Source organism: Bufo gargarizans, chromosome 5 (genome assembly GCF_014858855.1).
Source record: "Bufo gargarizans isolate SCDJY-AF-19 chromosome 5, ASM1485885v1, whole genome shotgun sequence".
NCBI lineage: Eukaryota > Metazoa > Chordata > Amphibia > Anura > Bufonidae > Bufo > Bufo gargarizans.
The window spans coordinates 71,851,892-71,869,672 of NC_058084.1; the positions used below are offsets into that span (position 1 = coordinate 71,851,892).

Below are 17,781 nucleotides of genomic sequence, written 5' to 3' on the forward strand. Positions count from 1 at the left end.
GATGCTTAGCACTTGTTGGCCCTTTTGCCTTCACTCTGAGGTCCAGCTCACCCCAAACCATCTCGATTGGGTTCAGGTCCGGTGACTGTGGAGGCCAGGTCATCTGGCGCAGCACCCCATCCCTCTCCTTCATGGTCAAATAGCCCTTACACAGCCTGGAGGTGTGTTTGGGGTCATTGTCCTGTTGAAAAATAAATGATGGTCCAACTAAACGCAAACCGGATGGAATAGCATGCCGCTGCAAGATGCTGTGGTAGCCATGCTGGTTCAGTATGCCTTCAATTTTGAATAACTCCCCAACAGTGTCACCAGCAAAGCACCCCTACACCATCACACCTCCTCCTCCATGCTTCACGGTGGGAACCAGGCATGTAGAGTCCATTCACCTTTTCTGCGTCGCACAAAGACATGGTGGTTGGAACCAAAGATCTCAAATTTGGACTCATCAGACCAAAGCACAGATTTCCACTGGTCTAATGTCCATTTCTTGTGTTCTTTAGCCCAAACAAGTCTCTTCTGCTTGTTGCCTGTCCTGAGCAGTGGTTTCCTAGCAGATATTCTACCATGAAGGCCTGATTCACACAGTCTCCTCTTAACAGTTGTTCTAGAGATGTGTCTGCTGCTAGAACTCTGTGTGGCATTGACCTAGTCTCTAATCTGAGCTGCTGTTAACCTGCGATTTCTGAGGCTGGTGACTCGGATGAACTTATCCTCCCAGTTTCTTGGTAGCGCTTGATGGTTTTTGTGACTGCACTTGGGGACACTTTCAAAGTTTTCCCAATTTTTCGGACTGACTGACCTTCATTTCTTAAAGTATATGTGTGCACGCCCTCTTATCACTGGGGATGTAGCTGTGTTCAGAATTAAGCAATCACATTCAAAATCATGTTAAATAGGAGTCACCTGCCATCATTTAAAGTGACTCTGATTAACCCCAAATAAAGTTCAGCTGCTCTAGTTGGCCTTTCCTGAAATTTTCTTAAGTCGCATCCCACAGCAAAAGCCATGGTCCACAGTGAGCTTCCAAAACATAAGAAGGATCTCATTGTTAAAAGGTATCAGTCAGGAGAAGGGTACAAAAGAATTTCCAAGGCATTAGATATACCATGGAACACAGTGAAGACAGTCATCATCAAGTGGAGAAAATATGGCACAACAGTGACATTACCAAGAACTGGACATCCCTCCAACATTGATGAAAAGACTAGAAGAAAACTGGTCTGGGAGGCAACCAAGAGGCCTACAGCAACATTAAAGGAGCTGCAGGAATATATGGCAAGTACTGGCTGTGTGGTACATGTGACAACAATCTCCCGTATTCTTCATATACCAGGATTATGGGGTAGAGTGACAAGACGAAAGCCTTTTCTTACGAAGAAAAACATCCAAGCCAGGCTACATTTTGCAAAAACACATCTGAAGTCTCCCAAAGGCATGTGGGAAAAGGTGTCATGGTCTGATGAAACCAAGGTTGAACTTTTTGGCCATAATTCCAAAAGATATGTTTGGCGCAAAAACAACACTGCACATCACCAAGAGAACACCATACCCACAGTGAAGCACGGTGGTGGCAGCATCATGTCAAGGGGCTGTTTTTCTTCAGCTGGAACTGGGGCCTTAGTTAAGCTAGAGGGAATTATGAACAGTTCCAAATACCAGTCAATATTGGCACAAAACCTTCAGGCTTCTGCTAGAAAGCTGAACATGAAGAGGAACTCAAAACAACGACCCAAAGCATACATCCAAATCAACTTATGGCTTCACCAGAAGAAGATAAAAGTTTTGGAATGGCCCAGCCAGAGCCAGACCTGAAACCGATTGAAAATCTGTGGGGTGATCTGAAGAGGGCTGTGCACAGGAGATGCCCTCGCAATCTGACAGATTTGGAGTGTTTTTGCAAAGAAGAGTGGGCAAATCTTGCCAAGTCAAAATGTGCCATGCTGATAGACTCATATCCAAAAAGACTGAGTGCTGTAATAAAATCAAAAGGTGCTTCAACAAAGTATTAGTTTAAGGGTGTGCACACTTATGCAACCATATTATTTTATTTTTATATTTTTTCTTCCCTCTACCTAAAAGATTTCAGTTTGTTTTTCAATTGAGTTGTACAGTTTATAGGTCACATAAAGAGTCCATTCACACGTCCGTAATTTGGTTCCACATTTTCGGGATCCGCAACAATTTTTTTCAGGATCCGTTTTTTGGGATCTTCAATTCCATTCCTGAAAAAAATAGATCATGTCCTATTCTTGTCCGCAATTGCTGAATAGAAAAGGCATTTTCTATTATAGTGTCTGTGATGTGCGGTCCGCAAATTGCGGATCGCACATTGCAGGTGTCCGTGTTTTGCGGATCCGCAAAACACATACGGACATGTGAATGGACCCTAAAGGTGGAAAAAGTTCTGAAATGATTTATCTTTGTCTCATTTTTTTACATCACAGAAACCTGACATTTTAACAGGGGTGTGTAGACTTTTTATATCCACTGTATACATATATATATATATATATATATACACATAGTATAAAAAAGCGAGCAGCACTCCAAACGTAATAAAGTAGAAAAGGATACTTTGTTCACCCATGTGGTGTAGCAACGTTTCTGCTCTATACTAGAGCCTTTCTCAAGCAAAGTAAAGTATCATTTGATGTCACATAAGGGGTTAAGTTCACTGATTGATACATTGGTCACATGACACTATGATGTAATTGTTTGTGGGTATATAGTTTGTTCACTTTGTCCTGTTACTTTGCTTGAGAAAGGCTCTAGTGTAGAGCAGAAACGTCGCTACACCACATGGGTGAATAAATTATCCTTTTCTACTTCATTACATTTGGAGTGCTGCTCGCTTTTTTATACTCTTCATATTGGGTAAGCTTATTCCCATTGAGCGTGCACCCACTTCATATTTTGTTTTTCAGTCTGTGCTGCCTTTGTTTTTCTTTTGTATACATATATATATGTATATATATAACCACAGGGGGCTTTATAATACAGGCCGCAGAACTGCAGGTGGAATTCTACATACAGGCATACAGGCACTACAGGGTGTGCATTATATGTTATATATACTAGCTGAAGGACCCGGGTATATTTAATCTATTTCATTTAATGTTTGTGTGGGTCATTAAAAGATATGAACACTATCCACTATAACAGTGACATCTACAGTACCCCGCCCCCTTAACAGTGACCTCCACAGCTCCCCACCCCTTAACACAGACCCCCCCCCCCCCACAGTGTCCCGTCCCTTAAAATTGGACCTCCACAGCAGCCCACCCCCTTAACTTTGACCTTTAAAGCAGCCCTCCCCTTTAACAATGAGTTTTACAGCACACCACCCCCTTGACAGTGACCTCCACAGGGGCCTTTACAGCTATCTGCCCCTCAACACTGACCTCCATAGCGGACCATCCCCTTAACTGTGACCTCCACAGCAGCCCGCCCCTAAGGTGGCCTAACCAGATCGGGGCATGGCTTAGCGGAACCAGTGAGTTTCTGTTGGCTGATAATGGTCATGTGACCAAGCTTCTATTGGCTAATGCATTTTTTGGGCAATATCTCAGAAACGGTATGTTCTAGAGAGCTGAGACCTGCTCTAAAACTTTCCCGGACACCTGATGTACCTGTGTGCCAAATTTCGTGATTGTAAATGCAACGTTGTGGATTCCTTTAGCGGACATACATACACACACATACACTCAGCTTTATATATTAGATGTACTGGCACTACAGAGGACATTTTAATACAGGGGGTACTACAGGGGTCATTATAGCTACAAGGGGCACTGCAGTTGGGCTTTATAAAAATTGGGGTGATTGTATGGGGCATTATAAATACTGGGACCACGATAGGGGGGGGGAAGCATAATAATGTTGGGGCACCAGGAGGGGGAGGATGGCAAAAAAAGAGGAACCTAAGGAACCTGGTAAACTCTGCAGAGATATGGCTGAAAGAAGTTGTTATGGCGGTCTGATCTCTGAATAGAGAAGATGAGGAAAGAGAATGTCTACATCAGAGGAGGCGCAATTTCAATTTTCACCTCAGGCAGCAGAAAGGCTAGATGCATCCCTAAGACAGACCCAGGTTAGTCTGAAGCACTCGGCACCTGCTGAAGAGCGTGAGTCATGTGTATCCCACACAAAGTCCACAACACTGAAGAATTATTTGGAAACTAAACAGGTTTATATTTTTAGAACATTTATGGAGTAATGGACCTAAAATAGAAGCACTGAAGCGATGATAATATTACTTCTCACTGAACTTTATGCATGGATAGCTCTGTGTTTAATATAAAAGTAATCATCCCCTCACAGTACAACATAAGCTATAAGTGGGTTTCAATATATTTTCCTCATCTATGCCTCGCCCTGAAATATTATGACTATATCCTCATAACCGCTGAGAAAGTGTCCCCATCCACAGCTACACTATCCTGTAAATCCAGAAAATACGTATACTGTACAAAGATCTTTTGTACATGGCTGTTTTATGGCCCTATTAGACTGCCGATATACTGGCAGGACGAGCGCCAATGGACAATAAACACGTCCATCTGCGCCTGTTTGCATCAGCCTATTACACGGGCCGATGCAAAGTGAATGTGTGGGGGACAATTGCTACCGCAGTGGTTCCTCCCTCATTCAATAGACTGCATGTCTTTTTAGCCTATTTTTAAAGTGGTCAGCCGAAGACATCTGTGTTGGTCCCATGTTCATGTGTGCCCGCATAATGTTTTAATATATGCAAATGAGCATCTAGGAGCAACGGGGGCGTTGCCGTTACTCCTAGGGGCTCTGCTCTCTCTGCATCTGCCGCACCCTCTGCAGGACTGACAGGACCAGATGTGATGATGTTTATACTGCCTGGCACTGTCCATGATAACCCCTTTAAATACAGTATATATTGTCCAGAATGAGTTAATACAACATAAAGAGAAAACAAATTAATATAGTTTTGAATAACCCCTTTAAACAACCAAACAATCAAAAAATAATCATACTTATCTCATCATCTCCCATGTGTTTCTGACACCGCGCACTGTCACTGGTATCTGCGCCTGGCCCAGGACTTCACACGAGCAGATGCTGTCTGCTTCTTGGTTTTGCTGGTTTCTCATTGGTGCCCCTACACCACTACCTCGCATTCTCTGTAACTTTAAATGCGTACCTGAGTTTTTTTTAAAAAGCTTGCATAATAGTTGTGCTTGTTTGTACAATCATAATGTCATCTCAGTAGAGTAGATATGGACAAGGACAGTGACGCCCTGGACTGCAACCCTCACTGTCACTATCTACTTGCAGTACAAGCCCTAAATGGCTAGACCGCAGCTGGTCAACGGTCCCTACACTACTTAAGTGCATAGAGAGATAAACAAAGACAAACAAATACAATACCAGAATGATCAGATATGTGTCAGAACCAGACAGGCTATGCAGTACCAGAACGGGAGACGGAGGATAGTCAGAAGACAAGCCGAGATCAGAAACACTGGATATTTATAAGCATAACAGGAAAGAGGAAAAAGGAATCTAGCTAGTGAGCCAAACAAGACTATCACTGGCAATGGTGTATGGCCAGGAAGAGGTGTAAACAGAGCGCCGAGTCCCTGGATCATAACCTGATAGGTCCCTGACTCTGCACTACTAGTCAGAACGCTAGCAGGGGCGGACTGACCGGTCCGGCACTTCAGACATGGTCCGAGGGCCTGGCCGGGATGGGGGCCCGCCGCAGAATAACATTATGTGCAGTGGCGTAACTACCGGGGAAGCGACTGCAGAGCTGACAGGCACACACTCTGAGCTACGAGGTGGTGTATTTAAATCTCATTTAGCATGTCTTTCAGAAAAGTTTCTCCTGGGATTTGAACTCACAACCTTTCACATCAGAGGCAAGGAATTTACCCACACAGCCATGACAGCTGTATTACCAGTTACTTGGGGGCAACTGTCATGTGTATGGTTGTACACTATCAAAGTTAGAAAGTAGAAAGGTTTTTTTTTTTTTTTTTTAATACCGGACTGTTACTTTACTGCCACGGGGGAGGGGGGGATATTGGCACCATGATACTGGCACATGGAGGGGGGAGGGGGGAGGGGGAGGAGAGAGGCACTTGACACTGGAACATTAGGGAGCAGGGGGAGAGGATGGCACTATGATATTGGCACATGGGGGGGAGAGGAGAGAAGCACTTGATACTGGCACATTAGGGGGCAGGGGGAGAGGATGGCACTATGATACTGGCACATGGAGGGGGGAGGAGAGAGGCACTTGATACTGGCACATTAGGGGGCAGGGGGAGAGGATGACACTATGATACTGGCACATGGAGGGGGGGGAGGAGAGAGGCACTTGATACTGGCACATTAGGGGGCAGGGGGAGAGGATGGCACAGTGGCACTATGATACTGGCACATGGAGGGGGAGGAGAGAGGCACTTGATACTGGCACATTAGGGGGCAGGGGGAGAGGATGACACTATGATACTGGCACATGGAGGGGGGAGGAGAGAGGCACTTGATACTGGCACATTAGGGGGCAAGGGGAGAGGATGGCACTATGATATTGGCACATGGGGTGGGCAAGAAATGGACATGAAACATGAGGGGCATAAATGTGAAATTTGGGGGGGGGGGGCCTGGATAGGTGTATAGTGTGAATCCAGCACAGTAGTGTGTGTGGTGTATGTAGCAGAGCTGTATGCGACAGAGGCATGTATAATGTGCACAGCGTAGCTGTGTATGTAAAATGTGTAACACAGTGATATATAATGTGCCACTCAGAGCTGTGTGTGTAGCAGAGCTGTGTATGTAAAATGTGCAAAAACCCTGATGCTCTCAAAAAGAGTAAGCAATATAAAACATTGTAGTTTGATACCTTTTACCTCTTAAAGACCGGGCCCATTTTCATTTTTACATTAGCTATAACCTTTTTATTTTTCCATTCACATAGTCATATGAGGGCTTTTTTTGTGTGGGACAAGATGCATTTTTTAAATGTCGCCACTTAATTTACCATGTCTTGTATCAGAAAGCAGGAAAAAAAAAATTATTTGTGGGTTAAAAAAATAAAAAATAAAAAACACACACAATTCCGCCAAGGTTTTTGAGGTTTTGACATCACGGCGTTCACTAAAAATGACGTCTTTATTCTGCGGCTCAATACGATACAAAACTTGTATAGTTTTTATTTGGTTTAATTACTTTAAAAAATTACTTTTCTATATTTCGGTCTATGTGAGGGCTTGTTTTTGTGTAACGATCAGTAGTTTTCTTGGGGGGGAGGGGGCCCCATACAAAAATTTGCTTATTAAAGATTGTGTAGGGTGTGGCTAGAGGCGTGGCATGGAGGCGGGACAAGGGTGGGGTTTGCAGCAGAACATGGGTGGGGCCTGTAAGGGGGCCCTTGATTTATTTTGCCCGGGGGCCCTGAGGGTTCTCAGTCCGCCCCTGAACGCTAGTACACATTAATAGAGCAGGGGAGCAATCAGCCCACTGCTAATCTCCCCCAGCACGTGTTTGCTGCAGGGAGAAACAAGAGAATTGCATCCTGTTACTAAGGATGCATTCGCATCACAGGGGTCGTAGATCAGCAGCGTGTCTCTCCCAACACCAACATGCCGAGGCTGGAGCCTGGACAGGTACGTTTCTTACACATAACTGTAAAGGAACAGGTGTTTTTTGGGCTTCCCTCATGTCTTCATCAGTTATATTATTCCCTATTTCAGCAGCACAGCTAGATGCATTTATCTCACAAGCAATGTCTCTATTCTGTGGAATCTGCCAGCAATGTACTGCTGTGATGTTCTTTCCATTGTTTTCCAAGCTCCTGTGATCTTCAGAAGCAGTGTAGAAGGTGGTCTTTTATCAGGCTCAGGATCTAAGTTAGCGCTGACATGCCCCCATTTCCTGTGAGCCATCTTCTGTGTCTCTATTATGAGGGATGGATATTGCTTGACAGGCAGTGGAATGCAAATTAGGTGGAAGTGAGACCCCTAGTGGCCATAACTTTTTTAGCTTTTTTTTTTTCAGGTGGATGTAGGCAGATTTTTTAAATAAAGTGATTTAGAAATTTGCTAATTACACCATTCTCTATTAAATGAAATGAAATTGTGTGAAAGTCACTCTTTAACCACCTCCGGACCGCCTAACGCACCTGTGCGTTCCGGTGGTGGCAGGCTGGCGCACAGTCACGCATATACGCGTCATCTCGCGAGACACGAGATGACGCGAGTATGCGCCCGCGCGTGCGCAGTTCGCGCCGGCATTTCATCGAGAGGTATTTCGTCAGCAACCTGCCAGCCAATGATCGTGGCTGGCAGGTTGCTGATTTTTAAAAAATCCAATCAAAGTGCCAGATAGCAGATCATATTTGTAAATATGATCTGTTATATGGCTGCCTGCTCCTCTGCTGGTTCTTTTCGTCGGTTGGATCCAGCAGAGGAGCAGGCTTCACAGTGAGTACACCAAACACTACACTATAGCCCCTGATCACCCCCCTGAACCCCTATTAACCCTTTGATCACCTCTTTGATCACCCCTGTCAATCACAAGTGAAAAGAAAAAAGTGATCAGTGCAAACTGTCACTTTTTTTTTTCACTGTTATTGACCGTTAGGTTTTAGGGATAGTTTAGGTCCCTTGGTTAGGTAGTTAGCGATCAGTTAGCGCCCAGCCCACCGCACCGCAGTCCGTTATTCGCTGATTAGCGTATCGCTAATCAGCATTTGTACTTTTATAGTATCTGGAAGTGATCAAAACTGATCACGGTCAGATCTATAATAGTACTAGTGTCACTTTAGTTCGCCCTCCACCCAAAACGCAGTGTTTGCCCGATCAGGCCTGATCGGTCGCCCACACGTGCGTTCGCCCACACCCGCCCCACCGCAGTGACAAAAAAAATATTTTTTTTTGATCACTGCACATTCACTTTACACGCACTGCGGCGATAAAAAAATCAGTTTTGATATTTTTTATCAACCGCAGCGGCCTCCGGTACTTCGCTAGCCTCCCCTTTGTAAGACAGGCTTGCTTTTTTTTTCTTGGGTAGTCTCAGGGAATACCCCTAAATTTAGTTGCCCACATGTCAAACAGGGGGTATTCCTCTGAAGAGGCCTACAGGCTTCTGACCCAGTCGGATGAGGAGTGGGAACCCTCATCTGATGAATCCAGCGGGTCAGAATACGAACCTGTAGAAAGCAGTGGCTCTCTGACCCAAAGTTCGGACGAGGAGGCTGAGGTCCCTGATACCACCAGGCGTACCCGGCCCCGTGTCGCTAGACCGCAGGTTGCGCAGGATCTGCTTCAAGAGCAGCAGAGTGGGGCTGGTGCTGTCGGATTACGTGGTGAGGCATACACCAGCAGCCCAGCCCTCCCTGGACCTAGTACCAGCACTGCCGTACAACCTGGTGAAGTAGCGAGCACCAGAAGGGCAGTTGAAGCTGGTACGGTGGCACGTGCAGTAGTGACCCCGTCGCAGCCACCGCAAAGACGTGCCCGTAGAGCCCCTAGAATCCCAGAGGTGCTGGCAAACCCTGATTGGCAGTCCCCAACTTCAGCCGCACCTGTAGTTTTCCCTTTCACTGCCCAGTCTGGAGTTCGGGTTGAGACGGCTCAGATCGGTTCGGCCCTGGGATTTTGTGAGCTGTTCTTGACTGCGGAGCTTTTAGACATAGTTGTGGCCGAAACAAACAGGTATGCCACACAATTTATCACCGCTAACCCGGGAAGCTTTTATGCCCAGCCTTTCCGGTGGAAACCAGTCCAAGTTTCCGAACTTAAAACTTTTCTGGGCCTCCTCCTCAACATGGGCCTGACAAAAAAGCATGAATTGAGGTCATATTGGTCCACGAACCCGATTCATCACATGCCCATGTTCTCTGCTGCCATGTCAGGGCACGTTTTGAGGCCATCCTGCGGTTCCTGCACTTTAGTGACAACACCGCCTCCCGTCCCAGGGGCCACCCTGCTTTTGACCGGCTCCATAAAATTCGGCCCCTCATAGACCATTTCAACCAGAAATTTGCAGATATTTATACCCCAGAGCAAAACATCTGCATAGACGAGTCCCTGATACATTTTACCGGGCGCCTTGGCTTCAAACAATACATCCCAAGCAAGCGCGCCCGGTATGGGGTCAAATTGTATAAGCTCTGTGAAAGGGCCACAGGCTATACCCACAAATTTCGGGTCTATGAGGGAAAAGATCAGACCCTGGAGCCGGTCGGTTGCCCTGACTACCTGGGGAGCAGTGGGAAGACAGTTTGGGACTTGGTGTCACCCTTATTCGGCAAGGGGTACCATCTTTATGTGGACAATTTTTACACAAGTGTGGCCCTCTTTAGGCATTTGTTTCTAGAACGGATTGGCGCCTGTGGTACCGCGCGAACTAGTCGCGCGGGCTTTCCCCAACGGCTCGTTACCACCCGTCTTGCAAGGGGGCAGAGGGCCGCACTGTGTAATGAAGAACTGCTCGCGGTGAAATGGAGAGACAAGCGTGACGTTTACATGCTCTCCTCCATTCACGCAGACACGACAATACAAATTGAGCGAGCAACCCGTGTCATTGAAAAGCCCCTCTCAGTCCACGACTATAACCTCCACATGGGAGGGGTCGACTTCAATGACCAGATGTTGTCTCCGTATTTAGTTTCCCGACGCACCAGACGCTGGTATAAGAAGGTGTCTGTATATTTAATTCAATTGGCTCTGTACAATAGTTTTGTTCTCTACAGTAAGGCTGGGAGAACTGGATCCTTCCTCAAATTTCAGGAAGAGATCATCGAGAACCTCCTGTATCCAGGAGGTTCCGTGGCCCCAACCACCAGTGTAGTTAGCCGTCTACACGAGCGACATTTCCCCAATGTCGTTCCTGGTACCTCAACCCAACCGTCACCCCGAAAAAGATGTCGTGTCTGTAGCAGGAGTGGAATAAGGCGTGACACCCGCTATTTCTGTCCTGACTGTCCGGACCACCCTGCCCTATGCTTTGGAGAGTGTTTCCGGAAGTACCACTCACAGGTACACTATTAGCATAGGGATCATCTCACCAGGACAGGCACACAGGGCTATTAGGGCCCATTCACTCACTGCTGCTGCAAACGTCTCCTTTCACATGGGACAAAGTGCATAACGCACTTCGCCACATCTTTGGGCGATTTGCGCTTTGCACATTGACCCATGGGGAAGGAGAGGTTTGTTCTATAAAGGTAAAAAAACAAAAAAAAAAAAACAGGTAAGCAAACAGGTTAATGTTTAGTTCCAAAAGTTAAAGTTACATGTTCTGTTCCAAAGTTAATAAAATTATTGCGTTGTGGCCTGTTTTTTTCATTTTTTTTTTTTTCTTTTTTTACCTTCCAGGTGGACCAACCGATCTACTAGCTGCAGCACCGATGTGCATTCTGACAGAAGCATTGCGCTGCTGTCAGATTACACGCAAGTCGGTGTATGCGGCGCTGCAAGACGGGATTTTCTCCTCTGCAGTGACAGATACGTTTGCCAAGGCATACGAGCTGAGGAGGAGGCGGCGTTCCTATGCTTTGGCAAGCACTTTGTATATATATATATAAAAAAAAAAATCCCGGCAATGATTTATTCATCCACATCGATTGATGCGAATGGAGAAATCTGGTTTGCCAGGGCATACGAGCTAAGTGGGTATGGATGTAGGGCGGAGCTCCTATGTCCTGGCAGACGCCTTTCCCCTCCATTTTTTTTTTTTGGCAGAGATTTTTTCATCCACATTGATCGATGCGAATGAAGAAATCTGTGCCGTTCATTTTTTTCTTTCAGCCCAGAGGCTGAACGGAAAAAAAAATCTCATTACCTGTATGCTCAATATAAGGAGAATAGCAGAAACTCCTAATGCTGGCCATACATGTAATGATTGCGGAGACCCTCAAATGCCAGGGCAGTACAAACACCCCACAACTGACCCCATTTTGGAAAGAAGACACCCCAAGGTATTTGCTGAGGGGCATATTGAGTCCATGAAAGATTTAAATTTTTGTCCTAAGTTAGCGGAAAGTGAGACTTTGTGAGAAAAAAAAAAAAAAATCAATTTCCGCTAACTTATGCAAAAAAAAAAAAGATTCTATGAACTTGCCAGGCCCCTCATTGGATACCTTGGGGTGTCTTCTTTCCAAAGTGGGGTCACATGTGGGGTATTTATACTGCCCTGGCTTTTTAGGGGCCCTAAAGCGTGAGAAGAAGTCTGGGATCCAAATGTCTAAAAATGCCCTCCTAAAAGGAATTTGGGCCCCTTTGCGCATCTAGGCTGCAAAAAAGTGTGACACATCTGGTATCGCCGTACTCAGGAGAAGTTGGGGAATGTGTTTTGGGGTGTCATTTTACATATACCCATGCTGGGTGAGATAAATATCTTGGCAAACGACAACTTTTCCCATTTTTTTTATACAAAGTTGGCATTTGACCAAGATATTTTTCTCACCCAGCATGGGTATATGTAAAATGACACCCCAAAACACATTCCCCAACTTCTCCTGAGTACGGCGATACCAGATGTGTGACACTTTTTTGATGCCAAGGTGGGCAAAGGGGCACACATTCCAAAGTGCACCTTTCGGATTTCACCGGTCATTTTTTACAGATTTTGATTGCAAAGTACTTCTCACACATATGGGCCCCTAAATTGCCAGGGCAGTATAACTACGCCACAAGTGACCCCATTTTGGAAAGAAGACACCCCAAGATATTCCGTGAGGGGCATGGCGAGTTCCTAGAATTTTTTATTTTTTGTCGCAAGTTAGTGGAATATGAGACTTTGTAAGGAAAAAAGAGAAAAAAAAAAAAATCATCATTTTCTGCTAACTTGTGACAAAAAATAAAAAATTCTAGGAACTCGCAGTGCCCCTCACGGAATACCTTAGGGTGTCTTCTTTCCAAAATGGGGTCACTTGTGGCGTAGTTATACTGCCCTGGCAATTTAGGGGCCCAAATGTGTGAGAAGTACCTTGCAATCAAAATGTGTAAAAAATGCCCTGCAAAATCCGAAAGGTGCACTTTGGAATATGTGCCCCTTTGCCCACCTTGGCAGCAAAAAAGTGTGACACATCTGGTATCGCCGTACTCAGGAGAAGTTGGGGAATGTGTTTTGGGGTGTCATTTTACATATACCCATGCTGGGTGAGAGAAATATCTTGGCAAACGACAACTTTTCCCATTTTTTTATACAAAGTTGGCATTTGACCAAGATATTTTTCTCACCCAGCATGGGTATATGTAAAATGACACCCCAAAACACATTCCCCAACTTCTCCTGAGTACGGAGATACCAGATGTGTGACACTTTTTTGATGCCAAGGTGGGCAAAGGGGCGCATATGCCAAAGTGCACCTTTCGGATTTCACCGGTCATTTTTTACAGATTTTGATTGCAAAGTACTTCTCACACATATGGGCCCCTAAATTGCCAGGGCAGTATAACTACGCCACAAGTGACCCCATTTTGGAAAGAAGACACCCCAAGGTATTCCGTGAGGGGCATGGTGAGTTCCTAGAATTTTTTATTTTTTGTCGCAAGTTAGTGGAATATGAGACTTTGTAAGGAAAAAAGAGAAAAAAAAAAAAATCATCATTTTCTGCTAACTTGTGACAAAAAATAAAAAATTCTAGGAACTCGCAGTGCCCCTCATGGAATACCTTAGGGTGTCTTCTTTCCAAAATGGGGTCACTTGTGGCGTAGTTATACTGCCCTGGCAATTTAGGGGCCCAAATGTGTGAGAAGTACCTTGCAATCAAAATGTGTAAAAAATGCCCTGCAAAATCCGAAAGGTGCACTTTGGAATATGTGCCCCTTTGCCCACCTGGGCAGCAAAAAAGTGTGACACATCTGGTATCGCCGTACTCAGGAGAAGTTGGGGAATGTGTTTTGGGGGGTCATTTTACATATACCCATGCTGGGTGAGAAAAATATCTTGGTCAAATGCCAACTTTGTATAAAAAAATGGGAAAAGTTGTCGTTTGCCAAGATATTTCTCTCACCCAGCATGGGTATATGTAAAATGACACCCCAAAACACATTCCCCAACTTCTCCTGAGTACGGCGATACCACATGTGTGACACTTTTTTGCTGCCAAGGTGGGCAAAGGGGCGCATATTCCAAAGTGCACCTTTCGGATTTCACCGGTCATTTCTTACACATTTTGATTGCAAAGTTCTTCTCACACATTTGGGCCCCTAAATTGCCAGGGCAGTATAACTACCCCACAAGTGACCCCATTTTGGAAAGAAGACACCCCAAGGTATTCTGTGAGGGGCATGGTGAGTTCCTAGAATTTTTTATTTTTTGTCGCAAGTTAGTGGAATATGAGACTTTGTAAGAAAAAAAAAATAAAATAAAATCATCATCATTTTCCGCTAACTTGTGACAAAAAATAAAAAGTTCTATGAACTCACTATGCCCATCAGCGAATACCTTAGGGTGTCTACTTTCCGAAATGGGGTCATTTGTGGGGTAGTTATACTGTTTGGGCATTGTAGAACCTCAGGAAACATGACAGGTGCTCAGAAAATCAGAGCCGTTTCAAAAAGCGGAAATTCACATTTTTGTACCATAGTTTGTAAATGCTATAACTTTTACCCAAACCATTTTTTTTTTGCCCAAACATTTTTTTTTATCAAAGACATGTAGAACTATAAATTTAGCGAAAAATTTATATATGGATGTCGTTTTTTTTGCAAAATTTCACAGCTGAAAGTGAAAAATGTCATTTTTTTGCAAAAAAATCGTTACATTTTGATTAATAACAAAAAAAGTAAAAATGTCAGCAGCAATAAAATACCACCAAATGAAAGCTCCATTAGTGAGAAGAAAAGGAGGTATAATTCATTTGGGTGGTAAGTTGCATGACCGAGCGATAAACGGTGAAAGGAGTGTAGTGCCGAAGTGTAAAAAGTGGCCTGGTCATGAAGGGGGTTTCACCTAGCGGGGCTGAAGTGGTTAAGGTGTTCATACACATTATATTAGTGCCAGCCGAACTCACCAATTTGTGAGGAACTAGCCAAGCATCTATAGCATATGGCAATGTCCCAACTTGGGTATGTTAGATTTCAACTTCCCCCTGCCTCTTGTTCTTAAAGAAGATGTCTGAAAGCAGCTTATTCTCCTCTCCCTATTGATAACACATGCATCTTTGGCCAAGAGAAGTATGACCACATTTTAATTCATGCGTAAAGGGGCTGTGCAAGAATGGGGGTGGTTGGGCAAACCCCATCCTGCCGACTTGCAAAGGGAAGATGACTTACCTGCTCCTTCTCCTGCAGGCCTGCGATGCTCTGCTGGGCTCCATTGATGTCAACGTCATGACAAATGGTCACATGACGAACAACATTGCAGCCAATGATTGGCTGCGGTGATGCATACCGGATGTAGACATTGATGGAGCCCAACGGAGCATTGCAGGCCTGCAGGAGAAGGTGTGGGGAGCTGGTGCCGGGAAGCAGGTAAGGCTACTTTCACATCTGCATTTTCCTTTCCGGTTTTGAGATCCAGCATGGGACCTCACAACCACAGCAAAACGCATCCATTTAAATAAGGCTACTTTCACACTGGCGTTCGGTGCGGATCCCTCTTGTATCTGCTCAGACGGATCCGCACCGATAATGCAAACGCTTGTATCCGTTCATAACGGATCCGTTTGCATTATTCATTCAAAAAAAGTCTAAGTCAAAACGGATCCATCTTGACTTACATTGAAAGTCAATGGGGGACGGATCCGTTTTCAATTGTACCATATTATGTCAGTGAAAAATGGATCCGTCCCCATTGACTTACATTGTAAGGCTACTTTCACACTTGCATTCGGAGCGGATGCGTCTGGTGTCTGTACAGACGGATCCGCTCCTACAATGCAAACAATGGTATCCGTTTGCATTATATTTTACAAAAAAAGTCTAAGTGTAATTTGTATTCAGACAGATCCGTCCAGACTTTACATTGAAAGTCAATGGGGGACGGATCCGTTAGAAAAATGCACCATATTGTGTCACCTTCAAACGGATCCGTCCCCATTGACTTCCATTGTAACTCTGGACGGATCCGTTTAGCTCCACACGGCCAGGCGGACACCCGAACGCTGCAAGCAACGATCGGGTGTCCACCTTCTGAGCGGAGGCCAAACGGTGCCAGACTGACGCATTCTGAGCGGATCCGCATCCACTCAGAATGCATTAGGGCTGGATGGATCCGTTCGGGGCCGCTTGTGAGAGCCTTCAAACGGAACTCACAAGCGGAACCCCGAACGCAAGTGTGAAAGTAGCCTAAGTGAGGACGGATCCGCTTGGCTCTGCATCATCAGGCGGACACCAAAACGCTACAAGCTGTGTTTTAGTCACCACCTAAAGAACGCAACGGAGACCAAACGCAGCCAAATTGATGCATTCTGAACGAATCCTTATCCATTCAGAATGCATTGGGGCTGAACTGATCCGGTTTGGGCCGCTTGTGAGAGCCCTGAAACGGATCTCACAAGCGGACCCAGAAACGCCAGTGTGAACGTTGCCTAATACAACAGGCTGCATCTGTTCATCACATGCCATTGTAAGTCAGTGGGCGCCAAATCCCCCAAGTGCTTTCCTCCAGTTTTGAGATCCTCTGCCAGATCTCAAAACGGGAAAGGAACACGCAGATGTGAAAGTAGCCTTAAAGGGGTATTCCCATCACAGACAATGGGGGCATATCGCTAGGATATGCCCCCACTGTCTGATAGGTGTGGGTCCCACCTCTGGAACCCGCACCTACAATGAAAACGGAGCGGGAAAATGAACGGAGGGCGCACTGCGCATGCGCAGCAGCCCTCCATTCATTTCTATGGTACTGCTCGGCTATTTCCGTCTGCCCCATAGAAATGAACAGGAGCAGGGGCCGCGCGTGCGCGGTGCGCTCCCATTCACTTCTATGGGAGCAACACTTGGTGGTGGACGGACCCCGGGAAATCCGGGATCCTCCAGCCACAGCTCTCTCCGCTCCGTTCTTTCCCAGAGGTGGGACCCGCACCTATCAGACAATGGGGGCATATCCTAGCGATATGCCCCCATTGTCTGTGATGGGAATACCCCTTTAATCATCTTCCCTTTGCAGATCAGACAGAATGTGGGGGGGATGGGGGTTGTCAAAACCCACCCCATTCTTGCTCAAAGCCTTTAACAACATCTTTGGTGTCCAGTGTTACTTTGAGCTCTCACATAAATTGATGTCTTTCTCCGCAGGCACTGCTATGTGGATACTTGGTAGCAATGACTGATGTGGAATCTACATATGCAGATTTCATAGCCTCTGGGAGAACTGGAAGAAGGAATGCTTTGCATGATATACTTGTCTCCTCTGCAAGTGGGAACACAAGTGAGCTGGCTCTAAAGTTATCAGAGCTTGACATAAACAAGCCAGGTAAGAAATGTATTAAGGAGGTTACCGTAATGATTAACACAGGGGCAGCTTCAGAAAGCTATTCTAATTCTCTGCACTCCTTCATGTGTATTATATGAATGCTTTTAATGCTTAACCCCTTCCCTAAGATCCACTGTACACATATGCCAACTCCTATCATAGACACAATTGACTACAGCATCTGAGTGGTCATTTAGAGAGAGCAGGATCCTTAGGTGAGTGAACGCCCCCCGCCCCCCCCCCCCCCCCCTCTTCCCGTGATAAGAAATGAGGTAGCTGTTTGGTTGCTTTTCCAGGCACCCACTCCTGCCTGAATAGAGTGCCTATTACGCCCTTCCTCAGGTAGGGCTTCATAGGAATATAGCCATCGTACCA

At 45.5% G+C, this 17,781-nt stretch overlaps 1 protein-coding gene across 2 annotated transcripts in view; it reads left to right on the forward strand.

Annotated features, from left to right (window-relative positions):
• Window positions 1–17,781, forward strand: part of PKIA (cAMP-dependent protein kinase inhibitor alpha) — a 105,326-nt gene that overhangs the window by 77,568 nt on the left and 9,977 nt on the right. For both annotated transcript variants that reach the window (XM_044294334.1, XM_044294333.1), the window contains exon 2: window positions 17,229–17,406. In XM_044294334.1, coding sequence (XP_044150269.1) covers window positions 17,256–17,406 — 151 coding nt within the window. In that variant the 5' untranslated portion in view covers window positions 17,229–17,255. The remainder of the gene's footprint in view (window positions 1–17,228; window positions 17,407–17,781) is intronic.